The 14,602-nt window shown below is 58.2% G+C and overlaps 1 protein-coding gene across 1 annotated transcript; it reads left to right on the top strand.

Annotated features, from left to right (window-relative positions):
• Positions 1-1,231: 1,231 nt before the first annotated feature.
• KCNN4 (potassium calcium-activated channel subfamily N member 4) lies at positions 1,232-13,855 on the top strand. The gene is made up of 9 exons (XM_024569451.4): positions 1,232-1,964; positions 4,715-4,810; positions 6,011-6,423; positions 8,075-8,210; positions 10,438-10,548; positions 10,862-10,980; positions 11,328-11,397; positions 12,638-12,805; positions 13,254-13,855. Exons 1-8 carry the CDS (start codon positions 1,806-1,808, stop codon positions 12,800-12,802), a joined length of 1,269 nt encoding a protein of 422 aa, XP_024425219.2. The 5' UTR covers positions 1,232-1,805; the 3' UTR covers positions 12,803-12,805; positions 13,254-13,855.
• The last annotated feature ends 747 nt before the right edge of the window (positions 13,856-14,602 follow it).

Genomic DNA, 14,602 nt, shown 5'->3' with positions numbered 1-14,602 from the left:
TAGGAGGCTCTTGATCTGTGTGTAAATGCGTGGTGTACAGACCCCTGTGCCACTTCCGTGCTGCTGCACGGGGTCGCACGCGACACGGTGTCGCCCTGCATCGCCTGTACTGGTCTGCATGTCAGTGTGAGTCATGCCTCTCTCTGGGTGTTGTGTGTGTGAAGCTCTGTGTCACTCTGTGATGTTACCCTGTGTGTCACGTTGAGGTGTGTGTCCTCGTTGGGGGCCTCTCCTCTTTCTCTGCCAACACCACAGCCTGGCTGTTCACACTTGGAGTGTGTCTGTTTATGTGGCTGTGTATCCCATGGTGCCGTAGGGCACCTCTGGTGTTGTGTGTGGGGTTGTCGCCGGCCTGTGTACCAGCTGTGTCAGTGGGTCACATGTGGTGTCATCTGACATGTGGTATGTGCCACAGGCGGTGTTGGGAAATGTGTCCACGTGTTCCATGTCCCTGTGTGTGTATCTCTCTGTGCATGCTGCATTCACGTGACCAAGCATGTTGGAGCACACGGAGTGCCTGGCTGGGTGTGGCCGCTGTACGTGGAGCTTGGATGTGGCTTGTCAGTCAGAGGCCATAGTGCACGTCTTCTTCCATACACACTGCATTTGGGCCTCGGGATCCACGTATTCTGAGCCCTGCCCCCTCCCCCGGGGCTCCATTCTGGGCTGCTTCCCCTGTGATGCACCGAGAGGTACCAGGACGCCTTCCTCCGGGCTGCGCTGCCTGGGTTTCCGTGTGTGCCGCTGCACGATGGGGGTCTCTGCCCGCGTCCGTTCACACAGCTCCCTGATCACGCACCTGGATGGCACTGTGTCTGGGGTGTGTTGTACGTCACGGTGCGTCCGCACGTGCTGCGAGTTGTCCTCTGAGTACGGGTGCTCGAATCGCCATGTGCGTGGTGTGCTTCCGTGTGCGTTTCTCCGTGTGCCGGGTGACAGGGGGCTGCCGTGGGTGCGCCCCTGAGTGCTGCGTGTCTGCTTGTGTCAGATATCATTCCACAGGTGTGTGATGCTTGGGGCTCTGTGGGCGCATGGTTTCCACACCTGAGTGTGGCATTGGGGCACCACCACGTCAGTGTCCACAAATTGTGTGTTTGTGGAACACTTGGTGTAGGTTGTGCTTGTGTAGCTGTGTGTGCACCATCCAGTGTGTGGTGCCTGGGTGTGGCCGTTTGTGTGAGACAGTGTCGTGCCCACTGACCGAAACACTTGTGTCTGTGTGTGGACAACATTTGGGCGGCTGTGTGTGTCGCGGGGAACCGCCGGCCTCACTGCGTCCCAGTGTGTGTCACTGGCGCGGTGTCTGGGTGTGGCTGTGGGTTTCAGAACTCCTCAGGAGTCATGAGTCACTTGGTGTAGGTTGTGTTGTGTGCCCAAGTGTGTTAGGCTGTCTCTGACCATGCTGTGTGTGAGGGTGTCACATGGTGTCTGGGTGTGGCTGAATGTAGGTGTGCTACACAGTGCAGACCGTTGTGTGTGACCCTTGTGTGCCAGTGTATCTTTACCCACGTGGGTGCACGCTCTTCCATGCTCTGCCCCAAGACACACCCCAGCCCCTCCTTAATCTGAGAAGGGAGGTTGGAGAGCCTCCCTGCTGCCCAAGGGCCTCCCCAGCCCCTCCCTGCCCTGCCCAGCCGTCACCACCCCCCAGAGGGCACAGGCTCTGCTGTGCCTCAAAGCAAGAGCCCCAGAGCAACTGAGCAGAGCAGGCTGATGACCTGCTAGCCACAGTGGCTGCCCTTTGTGTGCTGCGAGGTGGGGGACCCTGGGCAGGAAGCTGGCTGAGCCCCAAGACCCAGGGGACCATGGGCGGGGAGCTGGTGCCTGGCCTGGGGGCCCTGCAGCGGCGAAAACGCCTGCTGGAGCAGGAGAAGTGGCTGGCCTGCTGGGCACTGACGCTGGCGGGAATTGGCATCGGGCTCATGGTACTACACGCGGAGATGCTGTGGTTCGGAGGGTGCTCGGTGAGTGGAACCCTTATCCTGGGCCACGAGAGGCTGGGGGCTGAGACTCCTGGTCTGAGGGAGGAGGGGCTGGGGGCTGAGACTCCTGGTCTGAGAAAGGAGGGGCTGGGGGCCTGGACTCCTGGAGGAGGGGCTGGGAGCAGGGACTCCTGGGTCTGAGGGAGGAGGGTCTGAGAGAGGAGGGGCTGGACGCTAGAGTCTGGGATCCAGGGAGGCAAATGTTGGAGGTCCTCTCTGCAAAAGGAAGGGAAGAGGGGTCTCAGTGTCTCAGTCTTTGAAGGTACTGCACTTAGACAGCTGGAGGACCAGGACCCCTGGAGTCGGGGGGAGAGGGCTGATCAGATACTCCAGTCCCCCAAGAGCAGATCAGGGGAGCAGTAGCCCTAGGTTCGGTGAAGGGAGGGTGAGGAGAGAGACTGACTTCCTCCAGTAGGCGGCCGCTCTTTGGTCTGTCTAAGCTCTAACGTTTATCCAGCACCTCAGCACAAAGGGTAGAGACCAGAAGAAACTGGCTGGGGTGGGGGTGGGGGTGGGAAATGGACGCGCACACGCACCCCGTCCCATCTATGTCACTAAGAAGCGCAGCTTGCCCAGAATCTATGTGCTGTTTAATCTGGGAAACAGCAGAAAGTAGGTTTATAGTGGTCTGGACTCCTGGGTCCCAGAGGAGCAGGGAGACTGTGGGGAGGAAGCTTAGAGCATCTTTGGGGGAAGGAGCTGACTTTGATCGAGGATACTGAGTGGAAAGGGAAAGGGCAGGTGGGGCCAGAACAGGTCTGAGCAGGCTCCCGGCACATTCCAGCCCTGGTCAGGGCAGTGATGGGGGCACGGGCAGGACATGGGTTGGGATGAGTGGCTGGAGGACAGAACAGAATTGCTCAACAGGGAAGGCGGGCTGGAGGCCAGTCTGGAGTAAGGGGTGTGGCATTATTGGGCTGGCTGGGGGAAGGGGGCAGTGATCTGAAGATTGAGTTGGGGAGATTCTTGAGGAAAGGAGGCTCGGGGCCGGGGATTTTGGGGTGAGGGGGACAGACAGCTCTCAAGTGACCAGGAGCCACATGGAAGGTCCGGGTAGGCGGGTTTCCTCTGGCCGGGAGGCCGAGGCCAGGGCAGCGGGCACTGAGGGGGTGCGGCAGCCGGAGCCCATGCCAACAGGAAGCGCGGCTGGCCCTAACCGCTGCTCCCACGCTCCAGCACCAGCCTAGCAGGGGAGGTGCAGACATGGGAGCCCAGGCAGATAGGAAAGGACAAAGGGGTCACTCCTACCCCCTCCCTCCACATTCTCACTGTGCATTTCTTCCTTTCCTTTACCACCTGCCAGGTTCCTGCCTCCAGCAGTGGGGCTCTGGGGAAGCTGCTGTAGCACTCTGAGCCTCAGCGTCCCCATCTGTAAGCTGGGGGTGGGGGTTCAATACATGATTCCGAGGGTCCTCCTCAGCCCCGTTTCTATGACCGCCTTGGTAACAGCCACGTCCCCTCCCCACCTCCATCTCAATCTAATGAATTTATTTCCCAGGGACCTAGACACCTGCTCGCCACGGTGTGGGGAGGGTGCTGGAGGAGAGGCAGGTGCCCAGCTCCAGGGGTGAAGGGGAGCAAGACAGAGCTGTCGGAGGGAGATGGGGGAATGTCTGGGAATTGGAAAAGTAGAGATGACCATCGGGGAAGTGGGCTGCCCTGTGGAGAGAGGGGTTGTGTTTCGTGGCGTGGAGTTTGGGACAAACTAAAGAAAGAGACAAGGAGTGGGGTGCTAGAGAAGGGTGAAGGGGTGGGGGAGGGCTGGGGACAACAGCACCATTGTTCAGGGAGGGGGGTGGGGGCAGGCCCCCTGGGGCAGGAAACTGGCTCCGTTTCCCACTCCAGGGGAACTGGCAGCATCTTAGCAAAAACAGGTGTCTTAGGACAAACAGGTGGGAACCCAGGTGGTGCCCTCCCCTTGACAACACCCCCCAGTTAGGGACACTGTCCCCCAGCCCCTCAGGGAATCCAGCAGTCCCAGTCCCCTCTAAATCCTTTTCTCCAGAATTCTAGATTCCTCCAAGTTATTGCCACACAAAGAGAGGGGGGTTAAAACACACCTCCGTGTTTTCTGGAGACCATGTGCTTCCGGCCATACTTGCCCTGGGCTTAGAGCCAGGAGAGAGGACAGGAGGTGGGGAGAGGAGATGCAGGGTGAGGACAGGGGGGCCTTTCTCCGAGCTGGGTCGGGGGCCTCTCAGGGACTCAGCCCCCTGTAGGAGGGCAAGGGAAGGTGCCATTCATTGCTTGGGGATTGAGCGATAGTTTCTAGGCTCCTTGGGAACTGGGGCGTGGGGGGGGAGCGGACATGAAGTTGCTTTCTAGGGCAGGGCCAGCTGGGTGGGAAGGGGAGGGGAGGGGGCACTCTCTAGAGGTCGGATGTCTGCTTCTGGGCACATACCTGACACACGCACAACTGGGAACTATTTTTGTGGGGGAAGTAGATGGGATTTAGAAGGAATGTGAGTGTCGAGTTCTCCGCTAAGGGATGTGAATCCTAGGAGAGAGCTCAGGAGGACACCGGCACCCAGGCCAGGGCTGCCCAGTTGGGAAGGATGATGGTTTTGAGACTTCCCTAGAACTGAGACTTCAGGAGCAACTGGGTTGGGGCTTGTGGGGAGAGGAGGCTAGAAAATTGGGAATTGAGAAGGAAAGGCTGCTAGGGAGGAAGGTAGAGGGGATGCATGGATGGAGACCTGAGATCTCACCCCTTTTTCTCTCTCTCCCCATAGTGGGCACTCTACCTGTTCCTGGTTAAATGCATCATCAGCATCTCTACCTTCTTGCTCCTTTGCTTCATTTTGGCCTTTCATGCCAAAGAGGTCCAGGTAGGGCAGGCCCCATCCCAACCCCCTCCCTTCACCCTCAGCCCCCACCACGCCCTGTCAGCTCACACTTTCCATCCTCCTCCTCCTCCTGGGCTGAGTAATGAGGTTCCTCTGCCCTGAGATGCGCCCACACCCTCATCCACTGGGATGGGACGAACCTTGGAGAGACCGACGAAGTCTCCTGAAGCAGCCCGCTCCCTCCCTCCCTCCCCTGCAGCCCCGGTCTCCCTTGCACACTCATGAATGCTGAGAGTTTCGGTCCCCAGGCCTCTGCCTACTCTGTCCCCAGGCAGCCTCACTCCAGGCCCAGCCTCCCAGATCTCTGTCCTCCATCCCTGAGCCCCCACCTATTCCAACCCCAAGCAACCCGAGACCCAGGAATGTGTCCCCAGGTCCTTCCCCACTCCTGAGCTCCCCACCTGTGCCAATATCCCCATGACCCAGGAGCCCTTCCCACCAGGGCCCTGTCTCGCTGGGACATTCAGCTCCCCGTCCCAGGCCCTGTTCTCTCCTCCCTCCCCCTGCACACAATGGGGGCTATTGGCCCTATGCAGCGCAGTCCCCTGCAGTGCCTGGTATGGAAGAGGTGCTCGGTGAAAAGAACACATCATCACTGATAGCGGCCATTTGAGCAGTTAAGTGTCCTGAGTTTGCAGCCCGCTGTGCCACTGCCCACCTGAGGGGCCCACACCTCTAAAACGAGGGTGAAAATCCTTTCCACCTCCCGTGCTGTGAGCAGTCACTGAGACAGGCACGTCAGCAGTCGCTGGTACCTCCCAAGTGCCCGTCAGTGTTGGCTGTTGCCGTTGCCAATGGCTGTCGACTACAATTACTCCTGGCGAGACCCCAGAAACAGGAGCAGGGATGGCTCCATGGATGTGTAAGCTCCAGGAAGGCAGGAGCTTCTATCTTGTTCACTTCAGAATGTAGAACAATCTCAGGCATACACTAGGCACTCACGAAGTGTTCCTGGGCTGAAAGTTCTGGAAGTGGGCTGACACCAGGAGGGAGGGGAGAAGTGGGAGAGATGTCTTCCTCAGGTCCTGCCCTGCTCCTTGCCCACCCGCCTCAGCCCCACGCCCAGGCGCTATCTGTCTCCTTCCCTGGCCCGGCGGGCGCGCCCCACTTATCTCCCGGTGCAGGCTGGCGGCCACCTGACCTTCGTGTGACCCCCCTTCCCGGTCTGTACCCTCCCCGCAGCTGTTCATGACTGACAACGGCCTCCGGGACTGGCGCGTGGCGCTGACGGGGCGGCAGGTGGCGCAGATCGTGCTCGAGCTGGCGGTGTGCGGGCTGCACCCGGCGCCGGTGCGGGGCCCACCGTGCAGGTCGTCGATCGCGACGCAGTCCTGGCCGGGCTTTCTGAGCCAGGGGGAGGCGCTGCTGTCGCTGGCCATGCTGCTGCGCCTCTACCTGGTGCCCCGCGCCGTGCTCCTGCGCAGCGGCGTCCTGCTCAACGCGTCCTACCGCAGCATCGGCGCCCTCAACCAGGTCCGCTTCCGCCACTGGTTCGTGGCCAAGCTGTACATGAACACGCACCCCGGCCGCCTGCTGCTCTGCCTCACGCTTGGCCTCTGGGTCACCACCGCCTGGGTGCTGTCGGTGGCCGAGAGGTGAGGGTGCTGGGGGATGCGGCGGGGGTACTAGGAGCATCTGGAGAAGCCGCTCAGGGCAGCGGCCGGGCGCCAAGCCGTGGAGAAGGCTGTTTGTCCACATTTGTCCGGGTCAGCCCCAGCCCTTCCTCCACCTGCAGCCTCCAGTCTCCCCCGGCACACACAGACCCTAGGAAGCCCTTCCCTTCCTGCTTCCCAACCTCTCCTGCTTCAGGTTTCCAGGCATCTGTTCTGTCTTGAAACCCAGGCCCTGGGGCCTGTCCAAGCCTTGCGCCTGCCTTGGAGGAACTGGCACAGGCGCCCTGTAGGCGTTCACCCCGGCGCGGGCATGGGGTGTTTGGGGGCTGCTCTGGAAGGGAATTCCCTACAGGGAACTGGTCCCCGATTCCAGGCTGCCTGCTGCACCTAGTGTCGCCTGATGCTGGGCCTGTACCCTTGCAGGGCCTCAGTCTGTCTGTCTGTCTGTCTCTCTCTTTCTCACACAAACACAAATTAAGAAATTGGGGGGTAACCTCAGCCCATGGTTCTCAAAGTGTGGTTCCGGACCAGCGGCATCACCTGAGAACGTGTTGCAAACCCAAATTCTCAGGCCCCATCCAGACCCACCCAATTTAAACCCCTGACAGGTGGTTCTGATGCCCACTCAGGCTCCAGGGCCTCTGGCTTAGTGCATCTGGCAAAGGGTTCTGGAGGGGAGGTGGAGAGGGAGAGGAGCTGGCTTTAGATCTCTCCTTTCTGAGCCTGCTTGCTCATCTGCACAATGGGCCAGTTTTACAAATTCCACCATCGTCAAAGTCTCCCTGGCAACTCTAATCTTTTGTAATGTTAAACTTCATCTGGCAGGACCTCAGTTTCCCCAGCTGGGAAATCAGTCAGGCTCAGCGTCCACGAATGGTTTTTCCACCGTGTTTCTTACCTGAAAAAATGGGAGGGTGGGGAGGGAGTCGCATTTCTAAATCCCGAGGCAGAAGTCCTCAAACTTGACTGCGTTTCAGAATGGGGGGTAGGGGGAGGTCGTTAATAGCGTGGACTCGGTCCCCACCTCCAGACGGTAATTTAGTGGCTCTGAGGTGTCTGGGACCCTCACGGACGGCAGCTTTCTCTCCTGAGTCTGATGCAAGAGGGGTTTGTGGGCCAAAGTGGGGCAAGCCCCAGTGTTCGATCCCTTCTATGGCTGGACCGAAATATCCCCTTCTATGAAGTGAGGGGAAATGCAGCGTCCCACCTTTTCAGTCCTGATGGGGCCATCTCTAGGCCAGGCAGCATCTTTGTGGAAATGAGAAACAAAGGCTCCCGTTCCTCTGGGTGGATGCCGCCCCCTGCCAGTCTGACGAGTGGACTTCGGGTTGGGTTTCTGCCCCCTCGCCACCCCTCAGCCACGTGAATACAGCAGTCCAGGCAGCCTCACTGAAACCAAGCAGGTCTTGGAGCTGGCTGCACCCAGGTTCAAGTCCCACCAACCAGAGTGTCAAACACCCAGCCCAGCTCACACAGCAGAGTGGAGGCCAGGCAGGCTCTCCAAAGTCTAGAACTCATTGGCTTTTTTTCTGGGTGCTTCTTGGGACTGTGGGTACGTTTTGGGAAGGAGGGTACCAGATACCACGGGAAGCCCTGGAGCGGGGTCTCAGCACTGACCCGTCCTTCCCCACAGGCAGGCTGTGAACGCCACAGGTCACCTTTCAGACACTCTCTGGCTGATCCCCATCACATTCCTGACCATCGGCTACGGGGACGTGGTGCCGGGCACCACGTGGGGCAAGATCGTCTGCCTCTCCACGGGAGTCATGGTGAGTACAGCCACTCCAGGGACCCACCCCTCTTCCAAACAGGCCATCCCCTGGCCCCGGGAGGCCACGGAGCCAGCACAAGCAATCAGGGACACATTCCAGAAATGTGGTATCTGGTCCCCTACAGCCCCAGTCCGTCCCCAGGACACAGACCCTCAACCCCATTTCCTATTAAAACCCAGGGATCCCTCCCCGAGGTCCTTGCTCTCTCCAGTAACTAAGACCTCAGCCCTCATCCTCCTGAGGAACCCAAGACCCCTGACTTCCCAGCCCCATTTCCTTCCACAAACCAAGAATCCAGCCCTGACCACCCCCCTTTCCAAGGCTCAGGCATCCTGCCCCACCCCCCCTGCCTCCCAGTCATCTGGGATGGACGCAGCCGCGTTTCCCAGCTCTAGGACCTAGGAGTCCAGTCTCCCAGACTCCATCACAGCTGTAGAGTCTAATCATGAAGAGTGTGCCTGTGGGCCCAGGCTGCCCGGGTTCAAATCTGGCTTCTGCCACTTCCTAGCTGGAAGCAAGCCATATAATTTCTCTGAACCTCAGTTTCCTCACCTGTAAAATGGGATGCCTATCCTAGTGAACTCCTCATGGGATTCCTGAGAAGATTCAGTGAATTACATTTACAATTTTGTATTGGGCCACATTCATAGCCATCCTGGGCTGCATGTGGCCCACAGGCTGCGGGTTGGACGCCCCTTTATTAAAGGGTCTAAAACAGTGCCCAGCAATAAGAAATGCTCATTAAATAGGGTGGGGCTGGAAGGGCTGTTTTTGAAATTGGTCCCAGGCATCTGCCACCCTCACCCGGCCCCTGTGCCCTCAAGGATGGGGCAGAGGCTCTCCAGCCCCACACAATGCCTCCTCTCAAATCCAGACGTTCACCCCTCCCCTTCACAAACCCAGGCATCCAGTCCCCCCATGCACCCCTATGCCCCTCCAGGACCCAGCCCCCAATGCCTTGGCCGCCACCTCCCCAAGAGAGCTGACTCCCCTTATCCTCAGGGACTGAAGCCGCCAGTCCCCAGCCCTGGTGTTATCCCAGAAGGACATGCTGAGTCCCCAAGCCTTGGGCCCACAGGTGATAGAGGGGGTGGCAGGGGAACGTCACACACACACACACACAGAGTGGTACCTGTGAAAAGGAAAGAGGAGCAGAGGCTCAGCCAGGGCAACACCCCTTCCTCATCTGACAGCAGGAGAAACTGAAACCTAGAGAGAGAAGGCGAGCAACACGAGCTCACAGCCCGCTCCTGGCGAGAGCTTCCACGCGCAGTGGAATTAGGAGAACTTTGGAGCACACGTTCTGTGCCAGTCCCTGCTCTAAACGCTTCCCAGGTGTTGAATTACAGGACCCACAGCGTCACTCTGTGTGTACAGAGGAGCAGCAGAGGCCCTCGGAGTTTAAATAACTTGCTCAAAGCTGGGTTTGGAGCCCAAGTAGTCTCAGAGCTAATGTTCGTAGCTAGTGAATTCTGCGTGGTCAAGAGCTGAAACACATGGGGTGGGGGGGCTTCAGAAGAAGACTCCTTCTAACTCAAGGAAGACAGACTGGCTGCCGCAGAGCAGTTGGGGTCTGACGGGGCCTTGGGGGAGGGGAGGGAGGAGAATCAGTCTTCTGACCCAGGTGCTCAGGCAAGTGAGACAGTTGGAGCCGGGGCTGCTTTGTCTGGCAGGGAGGCTGGGCCAGGAGGGAGAGGATGGAGAGGCCAGAAAGCCAGGCTCAGAAGTCTGGGGCTGTGGGAAGCTAGAAGATTAGGGTGAGCGGGGCGGGGGAGTTAGATGTCCCTGGGGTAAGTGGAAGGCTGGAGATAATCCAGGAGGAAGACAGGGCCAGAGCTGGGCAGAGGCTGTGGGGGTAGGGGGAAGGGGAGGGACACCCTCAGTGACTTGATGGCCAACTAGGCATGAGCAGTAGGGAGGAAGGGGTCCTGAGGAGCCTGAGGCCTGCCTTTCGTCCAGACCAGCCCTCTCTCGGCCTCCAATCGCACCCTTGGTGGGAGAGAACATTCTGATGGTGTGAATGCTGCACACAGGAGTTGGTCTCAGACACGTGATTTCTGATCCTTGCTCCATCCCTTGGAGCAGTTTGCTTCTCTGTCAAGTCGGGGTGGTCAGGCCTGCCTTGTGTGGCTGTTGAGAGGGTCCAGGAGAGAGTTGGTGGCACAGGGTGGGCCTACAGAGCCCCTACAGAGTCCCTGTGTCATAGTGCCTGCCGTGCCCACAGGGGGTCTGCTGCACAGCCCTGCTGGTGGCCGTGGTGGCTCGGAAGCTGGAGTTTAACAAGGCAGAGAAGCATGTGCACAACTTCATGATGGACATCCAGTACGCCAAAGAGGTGAGCACTGGCCTGCATGGGAGTCTCAAGCCCAAACCCCTTTCCTCGGACCAGGAGTCCAGGCTCCCAGCCCCTCCTCCCTCAGACCAGGAGCCCAGGCCCCCCCAGTCCTCCTCCCTCAGACCCAGGAGTCCAGGCCCCCAGCCCCTCTTCCCTCAGACCCAGGAGTCCAGGCCCCCAGCCCCTCCTCCCTCAGACCCAGGAGTCCAGGCCCCCAGCCCCTCCTCCCTCAGACCCAGGAGTCCAGGCCCCCAGCCCCTCCTCCCAGATCCTAGGGGGTCTGTCTGCACTGACACTGGGCCACCGCCCCCAGATGAAGGAGTCAGCTGCCCGGGTGCTACAAGAGGCCTGGATGTTCTACAAACACGCACGCAGGAAGGACTCTGGAGGAGCCCGCAGGCACCAGCGCAGGCTGCTGGCTGCCATTAAAATGTGAGGGCCACTGTTGTGTGTGTGTGCATGCGTGCGTGTATGCCTGTGTTCACATCTCCCTGCAAGGCGTGTAAGCACGCACACCCATGTGTGACTGAGCAGCTGCCCCCTGGACCTCACAGTGACTCTGTGTCTGTGGCTGATTTTGCGTGTCTGAGTGTCTGTGGGCCTGGATACCTGGGTCCTCCCAGGGAGGTGGACTTGTGGGTGCAGGTCTCCCCCACCAGCTCTCTGGCAACTTTTCCTCTTTGTACCATGTGGAGGTGGGTCTCTCCTCCCCTCCCAAGCTAAGGCCACATCTGGGGACCAGGCTTGTAGGAACACTAACCACCTGTTTCTTCCCACAGGTTCCGCCAGGTGCGGCTGAAACACCGAAAGCTGCAGGAACAAGTGAACTCCATGGTGGACATCTCCAAGGTACCAGGATCCGTGGGAGCGAGTCTGGGGGAAGAGGGAGGCTGGGCCACGGGCAGGGAGAGCTGCCCTGGAGTGGGGAACCCTGGCCAGGGCCTGGCACACACAGGTACTCAATAAAGGTCTGTGGTTGAATGAATGAATGAAGCAATACTGAGTTTCTTAAACTCATGTGCGGTACAGAGAGATCCCTTTAAAACTTAAAAAAAGAAAGAAAGAAAGAAACTGCACAAAGAACTCCAGTGTTTAGTTTTAAATTATTTTTACTGTCAAGTTACTTATATGTGGACGGATATAAAATTCCTTCCAACTCCGATTCTTATGCAATGATAAAGCCAAAGCAAATTTACAAACCAAGCCCAAACACACATGGCAAAACCAATAAAATGCAAATGAACAACACTGACATGGAGAAGGGTGACATTGTTTCAATAAAACTCAGTCTCTGCTGCTATTGTGGGGTGGGGGACAGGGCCGGGGGGGGGGGGGGGCGGGGGGGGAGGGGGGCGCTGGCCTAGCCACTCAGCCTGCCCACCTCCTGCTGGGACCACTTGATTCCACCCGAGCTCAGGGCAGTGATGTCACAGCCCTCGGCTTGACAAATAGCATTATTTGCATATCCGGTAGCCTTTGCTTTTTCTCATTAGTCCGCGACAATTCAAACAGTGGCCCTTGGCACCAATGCCACGGTAAACACTGTCACAGGCCTCCACAATACGTGGCTCAGTGAGGGGAAGGCCCAGACCTGCCAGAATTGACAGGTGATAATTTCCTAAGATCGAGCCGTAAAGCACAGAATTAAGGAATTCTCACAGAAAGCTCACACACTCTCAGGGATGAAGCTGTGAGTCCTGGTTTGAGAAGGAAGGGTCAGAGCTATGTATGTGGATTTTGACATCAGGCATTCATCAACCCTACAAATATTTAGTGAGTACCTACTATGTCCTAGGCCTCATGGGTGCTGCCTTTGGGCAAGTCAATTAACTGCTCCAGGCCTTGGTTTCCTCGGCTGTAAATGAGAACAGGATTCTCACTCCCCATGGATTTTAGGACTTTAAGCCACACATGTAAAGCACCTGGCCCAGTAGCTGGGGTGTGGTAGGGGTCAATAATTGGTAACTGTTGTGAGTGACGACAGTCCTCAAGGGCCTGGAATGGTTTATTCAGTGTTGGTTCCACGGCCTTACTCCACGGGACAGGGTGTACCCCAGCCCCTCACACCTCCGACCCTCTCTCTGCCCAGATGCACATGATCCTGTGTGACCTGCAGCTCGGTCTGAGCAGCTCACACCAGGCCCTGGAAAAGCGGATTGATGCACTGGCAGGGAAGCTGGACACCCTGACCGAGCTGCTTAGCACTATGCTGAGGCCAAGGCAGCTTCCAGAACCCAGCCAGGAGACCACGTAGCTGGTGAGGAGGCTGGCACTTGGGCAGGAAAAACTTCTGGAGGAGAGGTGCCTGTGGTCAGCGCCCGGCTTGGTGAAGGGGGCGGGGCACGGCCTGGAGACAGGGCCACCCTTTCTCTTCCGCTCTGGCTGTGCTGGGAGGGGAGGACTCCCAGTTCGGGACTGGACGGGCAGTGAAGGAAGCAGACATTTTTTCCCCCTTTGCTGACCCTCAATATCCTCTCCCTCTTTGTTTGCTTGGAATCTGTCTGTCTGTCTCTGCCTGTCCCTGGGCATGTTCTCCAGCTTTCCAAACGTTTGGCTGCCCCTGACCTCCTGGTGCCAGGCACACCCACACTCTTCCTTCCTCTTCTGTCCACTGGCTTCTGTCTGCCTTCACTTCCGTGTCCCCTCCCTCGCTCCTCCTTTGGTGTCTGGCCTGCCTGTCCATCCATCTCCCTTTGTCTCCCCAGGACCCACGGAGGAAGAACCAAGCTACTTTCCCCAGGATTGAGGTCAAGGACATTCTCCCTTCTACTCCTGACCCAGCCCTATGAATAAAGCACCTCAAATGCAAGGACTCAAAGGGGCCCCACCTTGGGGTGGGTTGACTTGTGGAGGCTGCTGGAGGGGACAATGGCTGAAGGAGGGAGGCCGTGGCCCACCCCTGAGGCCCCAGATGGGAAAATGGTCACCACTATCCCATGTACCCTCAACCAAAACATCCTCACAGTGCTGCCACAGATGACCTCCAGCTTTCAGTTCCAAGTGGAGGTGCCTGGGGGCTGCGGCAGCTGAGGCCCAGAGGAGGAGGGTTCTGGAGAAGGGGCCCAGGGGCCCAGAGTCCAGGATCCTGGGTTGCCTCAGTTGCCGGCTGGTCGGCTAGACCGCAGAGCTGAAGGAACCAGAGCTGAAGCTGGGACAAGGCAGGGGGCAGCGCCCCCTGGTGGGAGAGCAGGAGGACACCACTTTTCTAGAGTTGCAGAGAATATGGTGGGGAGGAGGTGGAGCAGGTGAAGAGAAGACTCACCAGTCTCTGCTCTTACACTTTGTAATAAATGTTAAACAAAGAGAAGTTGCTGTCTCTTTCTAATCACGTCCACACTCCAAAGAGGCAGGCCATCCAGTGGATGGCCCTTACCTGCCCTGTCTGAGCCTCTGTTTCCCCATCTATGAAACAGAGGCCTCCCCTAAGTGCCCTCTGAGGTCTGCAGGCTCTGCCATCCACTGGCTGTGTGATTTGGGGCAAATGGTTCCACCTCTCTGAACACTGTACCTCACCTATAAAATGGGGCCACCCCCCGTGGGACTGGCGTGAAGATTAAGTCAGAGTGGCACAGAGGGTCGGGCATTCGGTAAGAACCAAATACTCAAGATAATCTTTTTATTATTGCTACTGACTTCAGACACAACGCATGGCTGCCCTCTTCCTTTTTTCTGCTGTGCTTTTCCCGTCTCACCAGAGCTAGATGACAACTCACCCATTGGGAGACGAGCAGGGGCCCCAAAACCATCCCACACACGCATTTCACATCTGCTAGGGCTCAGGCAGGAGGAAGGGAGGGGGCTGGCACTTCCAGAAGTCCTCCCGTATGCCCAGCTCTGTGCTCCCTTTTTTAAAATCAGATACAGAAACTGAAATTCCAAGAGGAGCCAGGCCTGGAAGCTGAGAACCAGGGCCGCAGGGCCCAGATTCACACCCAGCCTGTCCCTTTGTGAGTCAGAGGCAGAGTGGCCTTGGGGCTCAAACCCAGGCCTCACTTCCCACAGTGGCTTCATGCCACTTTGAGAGGCTGATTCATTCTCACTTCCCTGGATTTTT

Source organism: Desmodus rotundus, chromosome 12 (assembly GCF_022682495.2).
Source record: "Desmodus rotundus isolate HL8 chromosome 12, HLdesRot8A.1, whole genome shotgun sequence".
Classification (NCBI taxonomy): domain Eukaryota; kingdom Metazoa; phylum Chordata; class Mammalia; order Chiroptera; family Phyllostomidae; genus Desmodus; species Desmodus rotundus.
This window is presented reverse-complemented; position numbering and strand designations above follow the sequence as displayed.